At 44.1% G+C, this 26,020-nt stretch overlaps 1 protein-coding gene across 1 annotated transcript in view; it reads right to left on the minus strand.

Annotated features, from left to right (window-relative positions):
• NHS (NHS actin remodeling regulator) overlaps positions 1–26,020 on the minus strand; it is a 145,979-nt gene that overhangs the window by 38,360 nt on the left and 81,599 nt on the right. The window contains exons 4-5 of the mRNA XM_019529252.1: positions 5,467–5,619; positions 2,385–2,518 (exon numbers count right to left, since the gene is read on the minus strand). Coding sequence (XP_019384797.1) covers positions 2,385–2,518; positions 5,467–5,619 — 287 coding nt within the window. The remainder of the gene's footprint in view (positions 1–2,384; positions 2,519–5,466; positions 5,620–26,020) is intronic.

The following is a 26,020-nucleotide window of genomic DNA, read 5'->3' on the forward strand; positions in this document are numbered from 1 at the left end:
AAGAATTTCTTTACTGTCCGAGCCCCCCAGGCCCGGAACAGTCTGCCAGCGGAGATGGTTCAAGCACCTACATTGAACACCTTCAAGACACATTTGGATGCTTATCTTGCTGGGATCCTATGATCCCTGCTGACTTCCTGCCCCTGGGGCAGGGGGCTGGACTTGATGATCATCTGGGGTCCCTTCCAGCCCTCCCCCCAAAAAAGCTTACACTGAAAAGGGAGATCTCACCACTAATAACATCTTCAGCTTTCTTTAGCATCTTGAACCATTCAGTCAGAGACACTGATTCTCTGAGTTAGTCTCTTGGAACATGTTTTAGAAATCCCTGAACAGCTGTTCAAGGCCTGTTTTCACATACAATCTCTACCATTTGTCATATCCTTCCTATAAAGGCAGAGGGCTTCAAGAAGTGGGATGACAGTGTTTTGAAGTATGCTGAAGTTGAACTGCTTGTAATTCCTACAGAGAAACACTGCCAATTGGCTGGAGTCCAGTAGGCTCAAGTGCTCCAACTAACTTTTGTTTGCTCCTCTTTGGGGAAAACACGGAGTCTGGGCAGTTTCCAGAAAAGACCCAATAAAGATGTGCACAAAGCTTGACACTTTCTTTCTTAACAGGGAAAAGGTGAACTTGCTGACAAAGCCAAAAGAGGTCTGCAGTCAGCATGACTTCCTTTCTCCAATACAAGGCTCATGGGATTTCTTGTTACCAATTACTCTGCATTACATGGAGCTAACATCTAAAATTTACTAGTTGTTTTCCAAAGACAACAAAGATGCAGTTCTTCCACTACAGATGGCATAATTTAAAAAGGCAAGCTGATTCCATCTCTGCATTTAGGAACCTCTATGTTAGTTATTCTTTCCAAGCTGTTATTTTGCACCCACTTCAGGCCCATAACCTGGTATCATTTTGGTCATTTCTTTCTGTAGGAGCTTTCAGTGACCTTTCTGTCTTCACTGCCCTGCCTATGCTCTCATCCTTGGGAAACTATTCATTTGTTTCTCCTACAGATGTCTTCCCGCTTCCTTCTACACTGTCCTCTAATTCCAGAAAGCTTTTCCTAAGTTTATGTACAAGGCCCCCATCTTCAAACAAGTCCCTCCTTAAGACTCACATCTGCCAGAGTGCCTCTGTGAAACTAGGCCACTAAGACAATCTTTTACACTGAACAAGGTAAAACAACTCGACGAGCCTTAAAATGCAATGCGTGTTTCCCAAAGACAAGAAAAATCTATCGTTGGAGCTAGCTGCAGATTTGGTCACTGCTCTGGAAACTTACCACTTCCAGAAAGTATGCATGACGCTCCAATCCCTTTGCTGTTACATAGCACATTATATGTTTAACAGTGTAGTATGGGGTAAAGTTGTTTCATTGTTAAATAAAGTATGTGATGATATTACAGCTAGTTATGCCTAGTGTCTCTGTGACAGTCATATTCATGCAAGGTGAAACCAACCCCTGTACTGAGAGCTAGTGTAAGACCTCAGCATCGCCTATATCTGACTTCACAGTTTAAATGGGACTTTGACTTTGTGCAGGTCTTCAGCAGTAAGGAGAATTTCACCCGAAGTAAATTTCTTTAAAAATGTAGAGACATGGGCTCAGATCCACAAAGATATTTAATCACCTAACTCCTATGGAACTCATTAAGGGTCAGAAACGCAGATAAACTCGTAAATATTTTTGTGGATCTGGGCACAATTCCTTTCATGGGGAAGATATCAGAATACCATTCACTTCATTTCAGACTAATACTACAGCCAGTCAGGGCACACACTACAACATGCCATTGATGTTTTACTTGTCTGTGCAGTTCTCCACAACTTTTACACCATTCAGTGATGTAATAAGGTATCTGAGTGTGTTGTAGGCACTGCTAAGACAGACAACAGAAGCAACTGGTGATCAGCAGTAGATAAGTACCCTTCAGGCATGTGTGCAACTGCAGGTACCACACATAGTAAGGGGATACCCCAACCTCACATCGTTGCTTAATATCCTAGAATTCCTAACTGTTCGTAAAAGTGATTTCCAGGAATCTAATTACATCACTGATATGTTCCCTCCCGAAAATATTGCACCCATCTTAGTCAGTAGCTAGAAATGTTACTGTACGGTGCTGCAGCACCACAGGATTATAGGTGCCCATTGGCTGCCTCTTACTGGATTCTTCAGAACATTGCCCTTGGTACCTCTGCTGGAAACCAGCCATAGTTTGTTACTTCTCTGGCATAGAGACCAGGGTTAACTGTATTGTAAGCAAAAAATCAATGGGATAATTATGAAGCATGATGATAAATAAATGTTAATGAAAATCATGATTATTAAGTTTGCTAATAATATACAAGTTATACTTTAGCATGCAGGAAAAGCTTACTGTTAGCAAGTGCCGGTCCTTTATTGTTTGCTTCTTCTGAGTGTAGATTGCAGGGAAAGAAGGAAACGGAGGAGCTACTACTGAGATGGGGCCTGGCACCTTTTGCTCTCTGTTATCACCCGTGTTTCGTTGCTCTGTTTTTGAGAAAGAGAAAGAAACCATCAGCTATAGAGGAAGACACAGTCTCCACCTTAAATACGTGATAGTACAAATAAGAATTATAGCAATACTAGGGAAGATAGTTGACAAAAGAGATAGAAAATAAGGTTGGCTATTTTTTATTTAGTTTTTTTGTTTGTATTATTACTATATATATGTACAAAATTTCGTATGCCTGTCATTAGCATCATAGTTCAGGGGACTGTGCCCCATCCCGGCATTTTTCTGAAAGACAACATTTTACAAGGTTAAAACCTTGATTTCTTGACCTGCTCCAGTTTTAACTGAAATCTGTTATATACTGCTTGGTATTTAGCAACTAAGATGCAGGTGACAGAAACACCTGTAGGCCACTCTTGAACATTCAGACCCTATAGTGTAAATCACGGTAAAGAGACTGATCTCCTGGGAAAACAATTAAAGTTAGATAACTATTGCAAAAGTTGGCCTTCTTACTGATAAATGGGGATAGTACCCCCCACAAATGAAGGTTGCTTTCTATCACTGATGCAAAGAAATAGAGCAAAACTGAGAAGAAGAGTATTAAAGATCAAGAATCTTAAATACTGGGGAAAAATACTCAGAATAGAGTGGCAAGGAAACCCAGGATTATTAAATCCTAAAGATACAGAGAGACCCAGGATATAGTTGGTTGTTTCTGTTAATGTGAAAAATCTCCAAACTGAGAGAGACCTATACATAATGTGCTCATAAGGGATAAAATGTAGCTGTGGTCTCTCTTGATAGGTGAACACATATGCTAAGTATTACATGTAACTGTAAGGATCAGTTGGATCCATCATTGACCCTCACAGTGAAAAGCTTCAGCTGCACCCACAGACCACTGGAAAGTCAACTCTCTTAAAAAACATAATACATCAAAGACTAACAAGCCTTAGGTGTCCCAGAACGGGACTTCAACTTCTTCCCATCTGGCAATGAGAACAAACTAAAAGATGCCTTTGACTGCTGATGGCAGCTGCTCTGGCGAAGAAATATCAGGAGGTGTGAAATCTATCAAAGACATGTCACCATGGGTGGAGTGAGGAGAAGGAAGATTAATATTTCATTCCCTGGCTTCACAGCTGCATCAGATCCTGAGTGTACCATCGAAGGCTGATGCTGAGATAGGCATTTGACCCAGGATGATCTATTCTTGAGGAATCAGCTACGTCAACATCTCCCAGCGCTAAGGAATTTTCAAGCCCTAATGTGTCTCTCATTGCCAAGAACTCACAATATTTAATGCTACTTATAGACATTAAGGAAAAAAAACCAAACCACACTTTAGTGGAAGAAGCAGTGCATTACTTTGATTTGGATATGCAGTGTCTGTGTAGACTGGGCACTTCAGTGGGGCTTTTTGGCACTTTTATCCAAAGCTGATTCAATCGCCTGATCTATACAAACATTAGGCAAGTTGAGGCTAACTAATGCAATGCCTTTTCTGGGCATGTGCTGGGCTTGGTGCGAGAGTGAGCCGAGTTTAAGGTAAAGTGCCATTGGGGGGGGGCGGGGAATCTTTTAAACTCCTGCAACCAGCCTGTCTTTCAACAATCACTCAGTGAGCCTAAGCCTTTTCAAAACTGTTTATGAATCCATGTTAAAAGGGGGAATGTTTGGGTCTTTTCTTCTTCTATGTTCCATTTATTCTTGATGAAAATGTAGAATAATATTTCAGGCACATATAGCCAATGGAAGAGTAAGCAGAATTAACCCAGTACACTGTTGACAACATTATCAGCTATTTTCCAAATACAAAATGTTTATTACTGGTATTAAATAAATGAGTGAAGGAAGGATAACTTAATTTTCTGGTCTAACACTGAATTTGAAACAGCAGCAGTTAAAAAAATATCTTGTAACATGTAGATGATGAAAAATTTATGGAGGAAGCAAGTAAGAGATAATAATCATGGAACTACATGTCACTTTGAGGGGTAAATTTCAGAACACAGGTGTGCTTTAGAATATTAAAGTATGTTAAAAATGAAGTGTATCAAAGTATAACAAACTATATCTTAAAGTTGCTTAGTTGCTATTAAATATAAAAGGTGGTCAAAATAAAATTTGCTACTTGAAACTATGATGTGTTTTCTTTATTTTAATTATGTTGGGATTTTTCCTGTCCACAAGATGGCAGAAGCAGATTATTCTGATGGTAGAACAGTTGCTGTGTTGACTGGCTAAGGAAGAAAACCCTAAATTCTCTTTTCATTTTAATGCTACTATGATTGTAATCCCTTTTTATGTATCGTTGCAGTGCTGTTACTGCTGAGTTAAACCCAACAGAGAGGGCAAATCGTGGTAATTGATTGTTACATCTTACCCAGCTAATATGAGTGTCACAAATCTGATCAATTATTCATTGATTATATCATCATCATTACTAACAACAACATCTGAAGAGTAAGTAAATTATTGATACTGATGCCAAGAGCTTCTTTAGTAGAAAGAGGCTGCTACTGAACACTTTCAAAGGTAGCCTGCTTATATTCCTTTTTTGATTTTTCACAACAAAGGCAAAAAAATTAGTTTTATTTTCTGCTTGTTTTTATATTAAACATTCAAGTATGAACTGCCCTAAAGACTATCTGATATAACTTAAGAGACTTAAGATGGAACAATTGAAAAGAAAATGAAATATAAGTTTAGCTCTTTAAAAAAGAGCCCATAGTTTTTGTTCTTTGATTGTTTTAATTGTAAACAGATTGTAAATATCTATTTAATAATTGGGACAAATAATTAAACACAGTTAAACATTAATACCCCTATCCCTTTGGTTTAGTTGTGTATGAACACACCCAGTACATATGCCCAGGAAGTTCTCCAGTAAAATCCTGCAACTCCAGATTTTATGTAAGTGGAGTCTGGCCACTAGCCTGGTTGAACTGTGAGAGAAGTATCACATGAAAGTGGTTACCTCTGTGCAAGGCTCTCAGGTTCTGTTTGGCGTGGCAGTGCAGCTCCTCTACGCACGGGGGTCTGGTAGAGGGGAGGAAAATATTTCTTTGCTGATGCCAAGGGGCTCGGTAGTACACACTCAGTTTACTCTCTGTATCCAGGTTGGAGACAGCTGTAGAATCAAAACCAAGAGAATAGGACAGTTACCCTCTGTTACATGAAACTTAACTGAACTATCCCACAAGGGGTCTTACTTGGCAAATATGGTGGATACTTAAAGCGCCGTGTCACCTCTCCTCTAAGTAGGCAGTAGAAACAATTATTTTTGTAGTCTTTTCTACATAAGAGTACATCTTGGTATTTACCCCTTTCCTTTGTACATCACAAAGAGCTTTACACAGCTATCGTTATCAATGTTTATCCATTTTGGGTATATAAAAGCTAAATATTTTCACCATCATCTTACAAGTGGCAAAACTAAGCCACAAAATGGCTAAATAACTTGCTTCAGGTCACATAACGAGCCAGGGTCAGAGTGAGCAATAGAACTCATCCACCAACTGCAAATCACCCTCTCAAACTAAGAGCTCGAATCCAGCCCACCAGGCACTGTCATCCAGCCCGCAGGCGCCCACCAACAAATTGTACCCCACTCAGCCCTTCTGCGCACAAGGGTGGGAGCGAGGCACTCACTCGCCAGGATGCCCCAACATATCCTATTGCGCCTCACTCCCACCCTCATGCATGGAAGAGCCCAGCCCAGCCAGCAGCAGTTTCCAGGTGCGGCTGCTGCTGCCACTGGTGCAGCCACTGGGGGGCCTGCTCGGCTTCCCTGGCGTCCCACTTGCCCTGGGCAGCCGGTAGGTAAGCAGTGGGGGGCAGGGCAGGGTACATAGGTGGGGGTGCATGGCTTTGGCCAGCAGTGTGTGCGGGGGTGAGGAGCACAGCCTGCTTGGCCCGGCTCTATGATGAGGACTCTGCATGGCACGCCTGCAGCTCCTGCACTTGCGTGCCACCAGGGGAAGCAGCGGCTGGGGCTCCCCTCCACTTCTGGTGAAGTCCCAGACCTGTATGGCAGGGAGTGGGGAAGGCAGCCGGCTCCAGCGTGGAGCTTCCTTAGTGGTGCACAAATGTGGGAGATGTAGGTGTGCCGCGTATAGCCCCTGCAATAGAGGTGGGCTGGGCAGGCTGTACTCCTCGCCCTCATGTGCAGCACTGGACAGAGCCACGCACTGCTGGATGCCAGTACCTGTGCCATGCACGAGTGCCCCAAGCCTCCCTGCCTCCTCCTGCTGCAGGCAACAGGGACTGTGTGCCATGTGGGGGAGTGTGTGGCAGGTCCCCATACCCCATCCTCCCTGACACCCCACAAACCTCACACTCCCCATGTACACCCCCCAACATACCCTATGCCCCACACATATAGCCACACCCCCTCACAACCCCCACACCCCACCACATACTGCCCTAACCCCCAACCACACACCACATACTCCCCCCACACAATATACAAGAGTTTTGAGTTGTTATGCAATCACCTTTATATACAGTATGCAAACACAAATCATGACAAATATTTTTTATAATAAAATTAAAATATGTTATAGTAGGTGTTTGACTTTTAGTATATGGTTTGGCTTTTTTCTGGTTTCAAGATGCCAACCTCCCCTCCCAAAAGGAGGGACTTCCTGGGGTCAAGGGGAGGGACTTCTGGTGATAAAGGTCAGGAGTTAAGGGCAGGACTTCCAGTCCCAAAATGTCGGGGCACATGTCAAGGGGCAGAGCTATGCATGTGGCCCTTGACGGCTCACTGAAATTCATTATGCGGCCCTCCAGCCAAAATAATTGCCTGCCCCTGAACTAAGCTATGCTGTCTTGTTGCACCATGTTGTCTCCTTGCTACCTTACAACACTGGCTGTGATTTCACTGCTTTGCAAAGCATGAAGACTGAGAAGACTGTATGAGCTTGCTAAGCAGATTTAAGTGCTACTCATCAAAACATGCACCTTTAATAGATACACTGAGTTACGAGGGACAAGAAATTTAATTTCACTTCAAAGAAATTTGAAAAGACTTCCTTTAAAATACTTCTGATCTAATGACACTTAAGGAACAACAGAACTTCTCAGGAAATACTGTAGGCCCTGGGGAGAAATTCTGTGTACCCAGTAACTAGTTTTGCAAGGAACAAAATCAGCAAGCAAACAAGCATGGAGCCTACCATGGAAGAACACAGCAGATTTTTATCACCATATTCAACAGCCCATAGAAACAAGTAAAACACTTTGTCTACTCCCATCTCTAAAACTCCTAAGCTCCAGTGAAATGGCCTGTATGATCCATGCTTTCTGGTAACTTAATTCTTTGCAAGTAATTTAGTAATTTCAGGTTTCTCCCATAAAAATAAGAGTCTTAGCAATTGATCTGCTTACAAAGCAAAGATCACAATGCTTGAAACACAACTAAGCAAGAAGAATCACACCCTCTGGCTACTGCAAGCAGACTGGGGGGAAGAAGGGAAATAACATGTGGGGTCCTTTCATCCCAAACAGGGTGCCATTAAGTCATTCCAGAGGTGTTATCCCAGTCAAGTTAAACATCTTATAGCAAACCAAGAGAGAACATATTTTCTTCCTTTCTCCCTCCTCTCTTTCAAAAATAATCAGAAAGGGGAGCACAGTGAAAAGACATTGTTCTCTTCAACAGCTGACTGATGAATGCTCTGGTTCAGTGACTCAGTTGTCAGTCAGATGTCATCCCCCCCACCCAATTTTTGATAGGGAAGCCATTACTTAAAGCAGCAGATGTGGAAAAGAAGTTAATTCACTCTGTGTAACCAGTGATAGTATACAAAGTGAATTTGCTCACCAAACTCATTCATCCTAATGTTAGGGACCTCACTGAATACCTGTTTGGGTAAGGCTGGGGAGAGACTTCCCCAAGGGGCTGGGCTCAATCTTACCCATATGTCTGCTTAGTGGTTTCCCCGTCCACACAATGACAAGTTTGCTGTCTGACGCCAAGTATTTTTTCTTCCCCAATGGTAAGAACACATAAAAGGTGTGAAACTGGTATCTTCAGACTGGCAGCAGGGTGAAGGTTATTGGCTTTATATCTCCTCTGCTTTCCCCAGTAGACTCTACATGTAACAGCAGAGACTTCCTGCAGAATTTGACAGATTAAGAACTGCAGGATATGGCTAACAATTATGAATTTCCCAGGATGCTCTTAGATTCCACAGGGAGTTCCAGCCAACAGCAAATCTGTAAACTATAGTAACTATATTCCACTCATTCTCTACTCTAAAGATACATGCTATTCATTATCACAAGCTGTACCCTGGAGACACTAACAAAATGGCAGGCACAAGCAGTCCCTTCATTTCCCCATAAGAATTGCATGGACAACAGCTCAAGGAATTGGGCATAGAGGAGCTAAAAAAATGAACAGAAATTGTTATCAGCTAATGAAGTGGCCACATATATTTAATCTCAGTGGGCCAGAAGCCTGAAAAACTTCACTTGTGCAGAGTTCTTCTCAACTTCAGTGGCAATTTTATATTTAATACTATATTTAACTCCATGATTTAAAAAAATACCCAAAGGGCAGCTCCCATACCATAAGCGGCCCTGTAAAAAAGATTACTTCTTTTTGCTCTTTGCAGAAAATGGTATATATTTTTTCTTGCTGTTTTCTGTTTGTTTGTATTGCATGCATTGGCAATATCCTACACTGAGATAACTCAATGACCAGCAGATCCCTCCCCTTCCAGTCTCATCTAGCATGGCACCTACAGCCCATCAGCAGACTGGTTGGTTAGTTAGTGCCTGTGAACAAATGCTCTGAGTCCAAGCTAGTGAACACAACTGCAAGAAGTGGGGTTTGTTACCATAAGAACTTTAGGACAAACGACATACAAAAAACTAGAACTCTTGGTTCCAGAATGATACCTTTTAGGACAAATAATGTATTTTGTACAAAGGCCTAGAGCCTGTTGTCTGTATTACAATAAACAAGTAACCAGAGTGGCAGGACGATTGTGTGGTTCAGGATGACTACCTGGGATTCAGAAAATTTTTATTTCATTCTCAGCTCTGCCCCATATTTTCCGTATGAGCTGATGGCAATTATAAATCTCCCTAACGTCAGTTTTCCATCTATAAATTGGTGTCAATAATGTTTCTTTCTTCCACCCTTTCCTTTGTCTTCTCTACTTTGATTGTAAGGCGCTTGAGGCAAGGACTATGCTCATGCGATGTAGTCTTGAGCTTGGTTGTAGTCTTTAGTCACTATTGTAATGCATATATTATATAAATAAAAAATAGTGCATTGACTGTTAAACCATAATCCTCTAATTATTCTTTGCTACTGAAACAAACTGAAAAAATCCACCATAGATATAAGAAATACCACATTTCAGTCACTGCATATGGATTTTGTTTTTTTTGCCTTGATTGGTTTGGGACTCTAACAGTCTCATACAGCCTGTTGTGTTAATTTGACTCTGGAGTTAGGCAACAAAACAATGAGGGACCATTCAATGTATATGCAGCTGCATATTATGCATCCTCTAGTTATGGTAACAGAGGATGGTTTTATGTCAGTCTGTCCAACATTTACCTAATCTCCCTAGAACATTTTACAGTTTTTCTAAATGGAGATTTAACAAAAGTTGATAATGTGTATCTATATTTATAGCCCCAGGGGCAGATTAACGCATAGGAAAACTAGGCACATACCTAGGGTCCTGAACTGCAGGGGGCCCTGGTTGTTCCCTCCACGGTGGCAGCACAAATGGGCCTGTCCGCCTCCCTTCCCCTCCCCTCCACTGGCCTCACTGCCAGGGTGGCTGCTTCCTAGCAGTGGCTCCAAGCCCCGCTCCCCACGGGTGGCGGATTTGGGGTGGGAAGGGGGTCTCGACCGGCCCGGGGCTCACAAGTTTGTTTACCGAGGGCCCACTAAAGGGTTAATCTGGCCCTACATAGACCCCTTTCTTCCTCTGCTATTCCTCACATACACTCTCCTTTTTTGGGCTTTTTTAAAATCACACTGTAGCTGAGCTGAGTATGGATGCTTGAAGGTAGTAGAGCTTAGTGCACTCAGGCATGAATCTTCTAATAATAACAACACAAAGGCCAAGCAAGAAAGATTTCTGCTCTATTTATTTCAGTAGATCCAGGGGGCTCACCCCACAACTCTGTCTGCTTCTCTAGACATTTGCCTTCCTCCTTTCATCAATTTCTTAACTTTCTTTGTATTTATTATTACTATTGGGTGTCAGGAAAAATAATGTCATATGCTTTCTGGTTCAGGGAGAAGGCATTATTTGTTGCAAGGTGTGAAAAAGGGCAGATTCTGTAGGGGATTTTAGTAGAGTGAGAGGAAGGCGCCTACATTCAAAGGGAAAGAAAGCCCAGCGCTTTAATGCAATGAATCACTGCACAGCAGAAACAAAACCAAGGGCTGCTGAATCCTTATTAAAGTGCATAGCTTCCCAAAGAAGGAAATAAAAAAGGATCAGACTAATGAGTAAGCCTATTCCAGAAGCCAGAGCTGAATTAGTCTTCTGAGAAGCTCTAATGATAATGACCCTCAAACCTTTCACTCACTATAAAGAAGCCAGAAAAAATAAATCTGGAAAACCTAAGAATTTCCCCCCACATCCCTCAAAACATTTCCAAATGAAAAGCTATTCTTTATAGTTTGATGGCTGGTGGCCAGGTCCTCCTGAAGTCCACAACAGGCAGATGTAGTGGGTGGGGTTGTGGCTGAGAGGTAATTTTTCTCCTTCGCTACTGTCCTGCTTTCAGGAAAAGGGCCTTTTCATTTTAGTGAGTGATTTTTTCCAAGCTTTTTTTTTCAGTTCACAAAGGCAGCCTATTTATTGTGCAATTACAAAAACAATAAGGCTGTACACCAACTGAACTTTGCATATCTTTGTGCTGCTAGGGAGGGTCCCCAGCAGTAGGGTTGGGTGAATCAGTCTCCTCTATCCTGCTGCATGGGTTACTAGTATGTTACTGACCATAAAGTGTATATATAAAAGATCGTAAGAAATGCAGAAAATTAATTTTGAGAAGGACCAGTCCATCTCAAATATAAGATAATCTGGGAGCATGTCCAACTTCAGCACACATATTATTGCATAAATGTTTCATTGAGGCAAGTGCTGAATCTGATGTGAATTTTATTTATAGCCGTGAATATCTCTAATGATCCTTTTTTCCCTAAGCACTTGTATCTTTGCTGTCACATCCAGGGCACCAACTCTACATTGCTGGGGGAGGAAAAGTACCATCTCTTGTTTGCTGTGCATGCCCCACATTTTGTGTAACATATCAGCAAGATTTGGTCTTTCACAGCTCTTTTCTGCAGCAGCTCCTCTCTTCCTTCCTGTCACACTGACTGTACCATGGATGTCCACCTTTACCCAGAAAGTGAAGCAGGTGATCAGCTTGATGCAGCCATGAGGTAAAATAGCTGCTGGGAGCTGTGAATATTTTTAATGCCCTTTGAGAATTTGCTAGTTCTTCTTAAGGCATCTGAAGATTTCCCAAGATGTCAATCCTAAACAGATCTCGTCTAATACTACAAAAATGACTGATGAGAACTGCAAATACTAGATGGTTTTTTCCCTTTTCATTCACAGTTCATAAGCACTAGTGTAGAGGGCTTTTTTGTGAACAGGAACATTTGGAGAATGGCTGTTCTTTGTGAATAAGGTTACTCAGTCTTCATTACTGTTATTAATGTATTTTATTCATCCCATCAAGAACTGCTCACAAACACCCTAGAGGCATCAGGTAAGGCTTGCCTATTTGCTACAGGAGGCAGAAGACTCCATGTACTTTCTTCCTGCAATAACGTATGAGACAACCGTGTTTGGATCAACACCCTGGATCAGTGCTTCTGAGATTCTCTGGTCCTGGGGAGGTTCCAGCTATAGTCTGTCTGCTTATATGTAGTAGGTATCACACCTAAGGAATAAGATCCTGTAATCCAGATGCCCTGGACCACGGGGCCAGTACTGAATCACCCAATCTCAGTATCTTAAGCAGAAACTTCCTGGAGCTCCCACACATTGGGATCCATACTTTGGTTTGTAGTTTAAAGTTTTGAGGACTGGTGATAGCTGAAAGACTTAATGAGCCGGCTCATGGAGGGTTTTCTAAAGCAAATACATTTTACTCGCAAACAAAAGTATGGGTCACCATTTTCTATGATTCTAAAACATGAGAGCTACAGAAATTTAGGCAAAGAATCTCAAGTAAGTGCACACAAAACCCTTCCTCAACTTCCTTACCACTCGGAAACATCTTTCGGATTTGGCCAATGTCTTTGGTTGTCTCCTTCTCCTCTTGTGCTCACTCTTGCTTTTTTGTTTTGATTGGAGAAGGCGCTATTAAGAACAGACATTTTATAACTTCTAGTAACCTCTAGCACATAGCCATGCTGGTCACCCTAAAAGCCCCCATGATGTGATCAAGGTTTCTTAGCTATCATTCACTTAGTATTGAGACCAGCATTTCTCAACTTTTTCTAGACTCTAGGCACATCTTGACAGACTCAAGGCACCTTTTAGAAAATACAAGCTCTTAGTTTTCATTAAGACTATAGAAAAAAATAACAGAGCAACTCTTCTGTTGCAAAGAATGCAAAAAACCACAAGAGATCAGAATGTTTTTGATGCTCTGGATTCCTATATGAAATCTCTGGGTTTCTCTTGTGAATCATACATAGGTTTTTGCATACCTCACAGTGCTAATATCGCACAGCACCAGTGGCACCCATAAAAGGATTTTGCAACAACACAGGATGCCAGGCACCCTGGTTGAGAATAACTGGTCTAGACAGGAAGATCTGATTGCTTGCAGATCTGTCCTCTCCACAGCACATACAGTATATAATCAGAGAAAAGCCATTCAGTGGCAATAATCCATCACTGTTCAGTTTTGTTCATCCTGTTCTAACCCTCATTGAAATGTCAGTCTAAGATGGTGATAAGAAATCAACAGCAAAGGCCTAGGATCCTGAAGTGCGTGTTCAGGTGGCTAACCCATGATAAAGGTCATGCTACTGCAGTTTCATCGTTCCTGGTACCCAAGCTAGCCAAATTAAAGCTAGCATAGAATGTTGCAAACACATTTCTCATCAAACGTGTGAGCACAAAACAAAATGGAGTTTGTAGACTGAGGTGTGCTGAACTCTGAACTGCCACAATTATTGTTCCTATTTTACATACAGGGAACTGAGAGAAAGGGGAAGAAAAATTAAGTGATTTGGCAAAGGCAATATAGGATATCTGCGACTGAGAACCAAGAAAGAAGCCTGGGTATTTTGACTCCAAACTATAAGACCAACCATGGCTATGTTCTTAATCCTTTGTCCTTTCCTTTTGCCAACTGTGACATCTTTCATGTCAAAACCACATTCTTCAGGTTTTTTTTACACACCCTAGTGACATTTTTCTATCTCATATTATGCCCCATGTATAGTAATAATAGCTGCCAAGGTGGAAAGAAATGACGAATGGACAAAATGTCATTAGTATTCGATGCTCAGTTGTCTGGAAAGATTAAAATACTGGATAGATCATAATTTGGATGTCATTTTTAGTGTGAGGATCCCTGAATTATGCATTTATCTGCCATTCAGATAACTGTAGTAACAATATATGCAATTTAAAAGGGTCAGACTAGCAGCAGTGATTCTTCTATATGTAAGAAGATTGTGTTGTTAAGCAACATATGCTTAAGTGGCGGGTACTGTGCTCTAGTCTCATATCCCAGTTCTGCCACTTTCAGGCACCATTGCCTTCATGTAAATGCATTTTTCAAATCTGTGCCTTCACAGAGTGAAATAATTTCTAGCAGGGTTTGCTTGAGCCTGAGTATCGGAATTATGTCATTAAGGGATGGCCAACAACCACCCCGACATGCATTTTTTATTTTTAGACCTTCATTCCTAGAAAGCAACCCTGCCCAGTGGCTTCTTTCTCCGCTTTTATTCCTATTCTTCAGTCTACGTCCTACATTGTTTCAAAAACTAAAAGGCTGCAGCTGGTTGGGCATGGGCTTGTACTCTGCTGAGAGTGAGGAACAGAGAGAGGTTTGTAAAAGAGAGAAGTTTTAGATTTGGGTGTTTTACTAATGGATATACCTTTCTAACCCCTAAATAGGGGTGAAAGTAAAAGTGGCATGTATACAGAGTGCACATGTCACAGTTGGGGAGCAGGAGCAGAGGGAGCAGGCTGCACGTGTGCCATACACACACGTGTACCCCCTTACCTTGGTGGTGGAGGCAGCAGCTGCGGAGGAGACAGCAGCAGGGGTAGCAATGGCTGATTCCCCCTAAGGTAAGTGGGGCAGAGGGTATGGCACAGCTGAGGTGGATCTGGAGGGGAAGCCCTTCGGAGCCCTCTTAGCTCGCCCGATAGGGGGCCACAGTCCCGAGCCGCATGCGGGCAGAGCGCGCGAACAGTGTGCGCAAACAGGCTTGCTCTGTAAGGGCGCACTGGCGTTTGCATAAGGTGGGCACGAGGTAGCTGCCCAGAGCGGCACCTCCAGTGACCAAAAGCAGTAGGCGCAGCTCTGCAGACATGGTGCAGACATGGAGTGTGGCTGCCAGGGGCCCTGCCCTGGCACTGCCGCCTGCCATGGGGTCTTCTGAGGCCTCCACCCAGACAAGTTCATGGTGGGGTCGGTGGTCCCTTGCCCCGCTGTCTGTGGGGGGGCGGCTCGGTGGGGTCCGGGGGGGGGACCTTCTGGTCCCCTTACCTGTTCCACCCGTGCACGATTTATCTCTGTTCTCTGCAGGCCCGGTCGCCCACTGTACAGCCCCCACAGGAGACGCATCCAATGCAGGAGTGGCAGAAGGTGTCCAAATTCAGAGCTGCTAGGCCTAGAGTGGTGGAAGCTCCCCAGGTTCACCTGGGGAACAGGTCTGATGCCCTGGCAGCTGTGACAGAGAAAGACAGAGAAAATGCCTCCAGCGGGGAAGATGCCACTCCTCATATGACAAGGAATGGGCAGAGAACGAACACCAGCAGGAAGAAACGCCGGGTCCTTGTCATTGGAGACTCCATCCTACAAGGACTGGAAGGTCCCATCTGCCGGCCTGACCCCATGGCGTGAGAGGTCTGCATCATGCCTGGGGCTTGGGTTACAGACATCACGGAGAGGATCCCAGCCTATATCTGACCTGCAGACCAGTACCCCATGGTTGTCATCCATGTGGGAATGAATGACATAGCCAGGGGCAACCCTGACCGCATTATGAAGGAATTTGAGGCTCTGGGGGACAAGCTTAAGGAGACGGGGTGCAGGTGGTATTCTCTCTTCTTCCAGTGAGTAGGCGGGGATGGCGACACGAGGACTGCATTGGCAAGGTCAACTGGCCCCTATGCAGTTGGTGTCACCAGGCAGGCCTCGGGTTTCTAGATAATGACCCATGCTTTCGGGTGGGGGACTTGCTGGGGCAGGATGGACTTCACCTCTCTCCTAAAGGCAGGCGTGTCTTCTCTTTCAGGTTGGCTGATCTCGGATGGCGAGCTTTAAACTAGCCTCGCTGGGGGAGGGGGCCACAAGAAGACGAGGAGACACCACCTGAGCAAGACAGGTGACAAATGCAAGGAGTGCCCAGGTAAGAAACAGGGGTCCAGACAGTCTCCCAAATCGGGGGGTGGCACACGCAGCTAGGCAAGGCCTGAAATGCCTATATACCAATGCTCGTAGTATGAGGAACAAACAGGAGGAACTCGCCCTCAGAATAGCCAGTTCACACCCAGATGTAATAGGGCTTACAGAAACGTGGTGGGATTCCCACGACTGAGCAGTTAGCATTAGGGGCTATAGGCTTTACAGGAGGGACAGAGAAGGAAGGAAAGGTGGAGGTGTGGCGCTCTATGTCAAGAAGCAATGCACATCCTCTGCCAGCAGAACGGGGTCAGAGAAGGGGCAAGCTGAAGTGCTCTGGGTCAAGATACAAGGGGGCCGTGGGGAGAGGGATTTAACGGTGGGGGTCTACTACAGCCCCCCAACCAAGGCAAGGAGCTGGACTGGGAATTTTTGGGCCAGCTTGCACAGAGGCACTTAAGGCAAGGGATGTAGTTGTCATGGGTGATTTAAATTACCCAGACATCTGCTGGGAGGAACAGTCAGCCAGGTCAAACTGTTCCAGGAGGTTCCTGGCTGACATACAGGACCTCCACTTAATTCAGGAGGTGCACAGTCCCATCAGAAGACATGCTCTGTTGGACCGGTGTCCTAGCCACAGGTAAGGGGCCTCCAGGTTCTTGACCATCTGGGTGACAGCGATCATCGCTTGCTGGAATTCACCATCCAGCACAGGGTGCCAAGGGCCTGCAGCAAGGCAGTAGCCCTAGACTTCAAGACAGCCAACTTCAACGAGTTGAGGAGATGAGTGGGAGAGGCGCTGGTTCCAAAGAGCAGGGGAACTCAGTGCCCAAGATGACTGGTCATTCCTTAAGGAGACGATACTCAAGGCCCAAGGGGTGAACATCCCAACAAGAAACAAGGGGGGCAAAAGCGCCCAAAACCCCCCTTGGCTCACCAAGGACGTCCGGGAATGCCTGACTGCCAAAAAGGTGGCATACACCTGGTGGAAGTGGGTGCTATCTCCTCTGCTCGGGCCTGTAGGGGGGCTATCAGGAAAGCTAAGGCTGACATAGAGCTAGGACTAGCGTCCAAGATCAAAGATAATAAAAAATTCTTTTTCAAATTTTTGGGAGGATTAAGAAGGCACCGGGTAATGTGGGGCCCCTGCAAAGTACGCTGAGCAATCTGGTGGTTGTGCCAGAGGAGAAAGTGGAACTCTTTAACCAATTCTTCACCTCCGTTTTCTTGTGTAGGGACCAGGACTTCCCCACCGTGATGCAAGACAGACTCGAGGGGAATACCTCCAGACCTCAGGTTGGGGAGGACAGGGTTAGAGAGGCTCTAGAGAGGCTGGATGTGTTCAAATCAGCGGGTCCAGATGCTCTCCACCCCAGGGTGTTGAGGGAGTTAGCTGGGGTTATTGCAGGGCCCTTGGCATGGCTTTACGAGCGCTCGTGGTACTCGGGCCAGGTGCCAGATGATTGGAAGATAGCCAACATGGTACCCATCTTTAAGAAAGGGAGGAGGGAGGACCCGGGCAACTATAGGCCCATCAGTCTTACCTCGATCCTAGGGAAACTCTTCAAGAAGATCATCAAGGAGCACATCTCTGATGGGCCAGCTTCAGGGATGATGCTCAAGGGCAACCAGCATGGTTTCATTAGGGGCAGGTCATGTCAGACCAACCTGATTGCCTTTTATGATCAGGTCACAAAAGCACTGGATGCAGGTGTCGCCGTGGATGTAGTCTTTCTAGACTTCAGCCAGGCCATCCTCATTAAAAAACTAGGCGACTGTGGCATTGATGCCTACACAGTCAGATGGATTGCAGATTGGCTGAAGGGTCGCACTCAGAGGGTGGTGGTGGACGGGTCATATTCGATGGGCCGACAATGCGAGGTCACAGTTGGCAGGGCTAACTGGACCTTGTCATGCATCCACAGGTGCATCTCAAAGGAGGTGGTCCTCCCCCTCTACACGACACTGGTCAGGCCACAGCTGGAGTACTGTGTCCAGTTCTGTGCGCCCCACTTCAGGAGGGATGTGGACAACACTGAGAGGGTCCAGAGGAGGGCCACCCACATGATCTGGGGACAACAGGGCAGACCCTACAATAAGAGACTGCGCGACCTGAACCTGTTCAGCCCTCACAAAAGAAGGCTAAGGGGGGACCTGGTGACCATCTATAAACTCACTAGGGGGGACCAGAAGGGTTTGGGAGGGATCTTGTTTCCTCTAGTGCCCCCTGGAATAATGGCTGCAAGCTGTTGGAGAGTAAGTTTACATTAGACATCCATAAGAACTACTTCACAGTTAGGGTGGCTAGGATCTGGAACCAACTTCCAAGGGAAGTGGTGCTGGCTCCTACCGTGGGGGTCTTTAAGAAGGGGCTTGATGCCTACCTGGCTGGAGTCATTTGAGCCCAGTTTTTCTCCTGTCCACACAGGGGGTCGGACTTGAAGAGCTACAAGGTCCCTTCCAACCCTACTTCTATGATTCTATGCTTCTATGATATTCATATACTTATATATATTACACACACCTATGTACCCACACATATGCTTATGTACCTTCCCTGTTCCACAAACAAGCAGCTCTGCAAAAAAACAAATTCCTCTGAAGTGCATCCATTCTAATGTACAGTGACAGAAAGCACCGAAAAGAATTGCAACACACTTATCTATTAACACGTCTGAATTATTCAATAATGCATGTGCAACCATACTACTGTGAGCCTTTTTCTGTTACAGACACAAGCAAATTCATCCAGGCAAGCAGTTTAGTAAGCAAAATAGAAAACTACTTCCTGGCTTTATTCCCGGGATGGCTGAAGGCATGTGACTGGGCAAAGTTTTCTCAGTTGTGTGTGCATAACATTAAACATTTCCTTCTCTTCCTCTTCTGTATTTACCACTGTATGACAAGGGAATGATTTGATCCAGCTGAGTTCTCTCTTGTTCGTACAGGGGTAGGAGGTGGAGGTCTCAGAAAGGTCGTTAGGGCATGCACAGAAAAGGAGAAAACTAAAGAACTTCTGACAGCAAATTTAAGGCCGCTCTTGACTCAATTTCCTTTCAGGTTCAGGTTCAGTCAGTATGAATTTGCTACCATACTTCCAAAACATGACCAACCATCTTAGGACTCACCTGAGTAGTGGGGGCAACCCCCCCCAAACTTCTTTAAGGTGGAGTTTGGTCATTTTGTGAAAGTGATTCCAGAACGTGGTTGCCTGCCACAGGAAGGGACCTGGCACAACTACCCAATAGGTTCCTTCCAATCCTGTTCTAATTTGGTTCAAATCACTTCCTGTACTTACCAAAATGGATTTCTTCCCATATTTCCCCTCCCTTTAGACCCTATTCTCCACCAGACTTTACATAGAAATAACTGTCATCCTGGCCCAATGGGAACTGAAAGAACTTTGCCTTTCTAACGCTGTTCCTGAGGGTTGGATGACCACGGAGACAGATTTGCTTTGCCTTAATGGCTGAGCATAGGGCCTTTGTAGGATACTGCATAAGCACTCTTTTTGGCATCCTTCATAAGTTTCTCTCTCTGCTCTGCTTTGTTTCTCCCACACTGACTCAGCTCATACTACTACTAGGAGTGTTTGCCTTTGCTGCTTCAGCAGGTCACTGTAGTGCTCCTCCTTTTATCACAAAGGAGTGTGTGGCTTACTCTGATCTTGTATTCAGAAGACAGGTAACCTGACCTCATGTGCTAGCATCTGAGGAGAAAGTGTTGCAGAAAGCACTTTTCCACTTGCCTTGGTTAATGATTATTTTCAGCAACTCATGACAAAACTAGCTACAGTCTGCAAGAGAATCTTTTAAATGGATAATGTTATACACATTTCTTAATCTATCTAATGGTATTTTTGCAATAGACTCCATGCTTGCCCTCTGCCTATCATTTTATTGAAGACATTTCCCTCTCCTGCCTTTGCCTTGTGCAGGATAATTATATCTTATGCGGTCACTTCCCAGTGGGTGCATCTACAGTGCAGTAGGCTTGTTGCTACTGTGCAGTAAGGTCAGAAATGATCTGTGCAGCACTGGGACTATGCAGTAGTGACAGTAGCAAGTACTAAATGACTGCATAATAACAACTGTGCAGTCAGGCACTTGTGTAGACGCACCCAGTAAGTATCTTCTGAGTGTGAACTCAGTAACTCCTTTTCAAAATCAGACACAGGAATATAGGAACATAGGACCAGCAAGGGCCTTCTAGGCCAGTGAGTCCAGTCCCCTGTATTCACAAGCAATCATTAACCTAAGGAATCCCTGTAACTGCCTCTTCAAAGCCCCATGTTTAATGACAAAGCATAATACCCAAAATATCAGAACCTGCCATAGATGAAGGCAGAGGAGAGGAGGGCAGTGCCAATGCTCATGCTGCAATGCAGAATGCTTCTGTATCAGTTTCCAGGACACAAGTGACCTTTCCATAGTTGTCAATGTAAAGATCAACAATAAAATCCGGAGATCTCTTGATCCTTGCCAACACATATTGGGAAGATACCAATTGGCACATACAACTCTGCTGTCCTTGGCACATTAGGAGATAAAGCCTGCTGAATGTTCTTTGTACAGGAAATATGGTTTCATTCTCTTAAAAACCTTTAGCCCTTCCAAGACAGCAGCATCTAAATCTCCATCCATCTCTGTGCTCATGTGGTCCTTGGCCTGGCAGTGAGAGTGCTACTTAGTAACAGCTGTGCTGATGATGTTTTGATGCTGGCATTTGTCCACTTGAAACCAGAAGGTAGCCATTTCATAGGAGACAAGACAGAGCCATCAGATAGTAACTGCTCTTGTATGGAACTGACCTGGGTGGCCTAAAAGAGAAATTAGTTATATCCCTTTACTGCTCTCAGTCATCTAGCCCCTGAATTTGCTTGTTACAAGTACTGCTGATGTCACTATTCTGGCAAGGCAAGACATGAAACAGAGGAGAAATGTTAATATATATGTTTAATAAAAATGAACAAAACGTATAGGTCACATTTTGTGCCTTGTAGAAAGGGCATCAGGGATGCAGTTCTGCTAATGTTTCTCCTTATCCTTATTTTAATTATTCCTGACATCTCATTCATCATATGTGAACTAACAACATTTGTTTTCTGACCTCAAAGAAACAAACTGCCCTTCCTTTTTATGATAAAAAACTATTTAGGGACTATTCAGAAAAGCTGGAAATATGCAAGTCCATGGGGCTGGATGGGATGCACCTGAAGGTGCAGAGGGAGTTGGCAGATGAGACTGCAGAGCCACTGGCCATCATCTTTGAAAACCCATGGTGATCAGGAGAGGTCCCAGATGTTTGGAAAAGGGCAAATATAGTGCCCATATTTAAGAAAGCAGAAAAGGAGGATCCAGGGAACTACAAACCAGTCAGCCTCACCTCAGGCCCTGGAAAAATCATGGAGCAGATCCTCAAGGAATCCATTTCTAAGCACTTGGAGGAGGAGAAGGTGATTAGAAACAGTCAGCATGGATTCACCAGACGCAAGCCATGTCTGATAGCCTTTTATGATGAGGTTACTGGTTCTGGGGATGCAGGGAGACCAGTGAATGTGGTATACCATGATTTTAGCAAAGGTATTCCTGCCCAGTGGAGCATTCTATCTTTTTACTCTTCTGTGACATATGAAATATCATAACCAGAAGGAAATATGACTAAATTCTGTTTGCCACCAAACAACTTTGGGATATATAGACTATTCCAACTTTTCTCTTAGCCCAACCTGCATAAAATGAACTGGTCCAAACAGATTTTACCACACCTTCAATTCTCTGATGAAATACTTTTATTTTTACCTAAAAGAACTTTTACAATCTTTCCTCCTATGCCTGATAACGGGTGTTTGTGACCACAAGCTTGCAATTAAAGAAATTTTTTTGCAAAAATCCAGTTGGTCTAATAGAAGATATTACCTCTACCACAAGTTCTGATTCCTTTTGATTTTAGCAAGGCTTTTGATATGGTCTCCCACAATGTTCTCACAGGCAAGCTAAGGAAGTATGGGCTGGGTGAATGGACTGTAAGATGACACCAACTTGGGGGTAGTAGTAGATACACTGGAGGATAGGGCTAAGATTCGGGGTGACTCAGAGAAACTGGAGAATTGGGCCAAAAGAAATCTCATGAGGTTCAACAAGGACAAGTGCAAAGTCCTGCACTTAGGATAGAATAATCCCATGCATCAATACCTGTGGGCTGACTGGCTGTGCAGCAGCTCTGCAGAAAAGGAGCTGGGGGTTACAGTAGACAATAAGCTGAATATGAGCCAACAGTGCCCTTGTTGCAAAGAAGGCTAATGGCATACTGGGCTGCATCGGTACTGAGTGTTGCCAGCAGATCAAGGAAGTGATTATTTTACTCTATTTAGCACTGGTGAGGTCACATCTGGAGTACTGTGTTCAGTTTTTGCTTCTCCACTATGGAAAAGATGTGGACAAACTGGAGAGAGTCCAGAGGAGGACAACAAAAAGGGTGAGAGGGCTGAGGGACATGACTTATGAGGAAAGACTGAGGGACCTGGGCTTCTTTAGTTTAGAGGAGACTGAGAGGGGATCTAATAGCAGCCTTCAACTACCTGAAGGGGGTTGGAAAGAGGATGGAGCCAGATTGTTCTCAGTGGTGGCAGATGACAGAACAAGGAGCAACGATCTCAAGTTGCAGCAAGGGAAGTTTACATTAGATATTAGGAAAAAAATTCTCATTAGATGGGTAGTAAAACACTGGAACAGGTTACCCAGAGAGGTGGTGCAATCTCCATCCTTGGAAGGTTTTAAGCACTGGCTAGACAAAGCTTTAGCTGGGATGATCTAGTTTGAGATGGTCCTGCTCTGAGCAGGGGGTTGGACTAAATGACCTCCTGAGGTCCTTTCCAGCCCTAATTTTCTATGATTCTCTGAAGATGCTTTGCAATTTGGGTAAGACATGAAAAGCAAATATGGACTTGAAAAAGAAATCAGTTTATGCTTAGCAGCATAAGTTGCAGGTGTATTTGTCTGGGGAATAAAGAGAGCCCAGCCTTACCCTAGATAAAGATCCCTCTGGCACTCAGAAAGGGACAACAGCCTCCAAAAAAGGACTTGGTTCAAACTTCCACCACCAAAATTAACTTTGCCTGGTCTGAGAACAGGGGGTAGAGGGCAAATGCAGAGAGGCAGTAGGAGGTCCTACAGAAAGGAAAACTATGTGTAATGTTATGGACTAAGCTCTTTCTTCTTTGGCACTAGGACAGTGGTGCTCAATCTTTTGCCTGTGCAGGCCATATGAGTGGCTTGGGGCTGGTCTGCAAACCAGATTGGGCCCCATGAGCCAGCATCAGGCCCCTGCACCATCTCTCAGGTCTCTGAGTTGCAGGATCACGGCCCACACAACCGCCAGCCAGCCCCTGTCCCCAGATCGAGTTCTGGACCACCTCTGGATGCAGATTATGTGCTATCCAGGCACAGGGCTCCCCCCATGTGTAGGGAACTTTGGTAGCAAAGGAGCAGCAATTGCTGCTACCACTCTCCTGTAGCAATTTTTTTGGACCCCTGGGACCCCTGTGGGCCAGATGGAATGGCTCAATGGGTTTCGTAGCCCTGCACTCATATAATCCCTTTGCCTCCAATGAGAAGAGCTTCTGCAGGTGAGCCAGCAACTAACTGAAGGCTAAAACTGACCCCCTAATGGAAAACAATTCTCGTTCTATAATGTTAGTACAGAGCCTGCACAAACATGCTTCGATGCACTTGCAACATATAGGAATCAAACACATCCCAAAATCAGCAAATTCAGAAAGAACAGGTGTCAGACTCAGATTCTATTTACACCAAGGTACTTCCATAGAGACTTCAGTTCATTTCTACAGACATGATGATGTGAAGGGCTTTCTCCCCACTGGCTGCCTTAGAGAAATATAACTATTCTCCTCTTCTAAATGGATTTGCCATTACTTGGGCCAATCTATCATACCTGCTTGGCTTCTATCACCTCCCATAATACTTGAAGTATTTGTCCTCACAGTGCCTCTGGGAAGTAGGGAAGTGCTGCTATGCACTGCTGAAGGAGAATGGCAGCACAAAGAGACTATGTGCCTTGTCCAAGACAATGCAGGAAGCTGGTACAGGAGTGCAGGCTTCAATCCATTGATTTTTTTAATACAGTGTCTCCAAGATATAAAGAGAGAACCTGAGACTGTTCTCTGGGGTATGAAGAAAATGGGCTCTCTCATTGAGCTACAGATTCAGGCTGCCTCTTCATTTTCCCCCCTTCTAACCCCATGGCCCTTGCACTCCTGTCTGTCCATTAGCCCAAATTTTAAAGATGCGAGGAGGGAAAGCACCCATAGCTTGGTGATTAGGGTCCTCACCTGGGAGGTAGAAAATTTGGATTTGAATTCCTCTCTGTGTGAAGAGGCCATAGAAACCAGGTCTCCTATTCTCTTGGCAAGTGCTTTACTCATTTGGGTATTAGGCAGGAGGTGGATGGCAGCACCATTATCATTAGTTGTATTTTGAAGTGACAGCAACAGTGAGAGGTGGGGTTTAAAATGAGTCCTGGTCCAGGACTGAAGCTCTTGGACACTACTGTAATGCAAATAAATAAGAATATTGTAGATGTCCAAGTAAAGGTATAGCATCTTGTGGTTCTTTAGGCCAGGAACAGACAACCAGTTTGATTTGCACCAGAACATTTTGAGTCACATCAAATCCAGAACTTGCAGGTAACCAAGCTCAAGTACCTGTGAATTATTTGAATTAACAATTTGCCTCAGAACAAGCATGGCAAATTTGACTTTATTGCTATTGAAGCCTAGTATGTAAGTGGCTACACTGCACCTGTGAGTCACAGACTGAGCCAATCTGTCTTGCACCAAGCCAGTTGTCTGTTTTTAGCCTTATTTACTGTAAGCTTTCTCCCCTTCTTCTATAAATGAATACATTTATTGCGTACATTAAATGGGACAGTAGAGTTAGCCTACTGCAACACTGCCCAGAAAAAAAGGCTTCAGTCTTCCTTAAGAAGAGACACTTTCCTGGAATGTTAGTGAGAACAGGGCTATAAAATCTTATAGAGTCACTTAGCAAAAAGGAATGTGATGTTATGGCTTTTTAACTCCCGAGGTTTCATAGTTGGAACAATATCACAGTCTAGGAGTTCCCATTCATTTTATTGCCTGCTATTTTCTAAAGGGAAGGAATAGCAATCTTTTCCACATGTTCTATATCTTTTCTAAAGTGTATATATATTATATTTGAAATATATTTAGGACCAATACAGCCTAGCACTGCGTGCTTGTGCAGAGGTGGAGATGAAAGTCAGACGTAGTTTATCTGAGCAAGAAACTACTGTGGTCAGAAATGGTGCATTCCTGGGACCAGGAGAAGCAATGCTGAACTACTCCAAGGCAGCAAGGTAAGAGCAATCCCCATTTTGCACAGGCCTGGGCCGTGCTGACATGGCAGAGAACATTGTGTACCTTATTAAAAGGTAATGAGATTTCATTCAGGAGCCTGCCCCCAGAACCATTTCATTTGAGTTAAATGGGACCTGTCACCATTTCAAAACATTTGTGCCGCTTCTTCATCCCTGAGGGTTGTGGCTTTCCAACCACAATAGAGCTCCTAAAAAGAAAAAATGTAGGTGAATGATTCCACCGTTCCAAGGTACGGAATACATATATATGTATTAGTTACTGAGACATACTGGTTCACGTGTTTCAAAGAAACCATCATCGGAGGCTGTGATATTGTTTTGAAAATATATCTGCCTTCAACCCTAACAGGGATGGAGTATAGTTGTAGCCATGGCTCAGGAAATGCATGAGCGGCAAGGATTTTTTGTGATAATTTTTACTGGACCAAGTATATAATTGGGAGAGATGCTGGACAAGTTTTTGGCCACAAAATGCCATTCTTCAGTCACCCTTCTTCCGAGACCTAAATCCTGCTGAACCG

This window comes from Crocodylus porosus, unplaced genomic scaffold (genome assembly GCF_001723895.1).
Source record: "Crocodylus porosus isolate Cpor-Errol unplaced genomic scaffold, CroPor_comp1, whole genome shotgun sequence".
Taxonomy (NCBI): Eukaryota; Metazoa; Chordata; order Crocodylia; family Crocodylidae; genus Crocodylus; species Crocodylus porosus.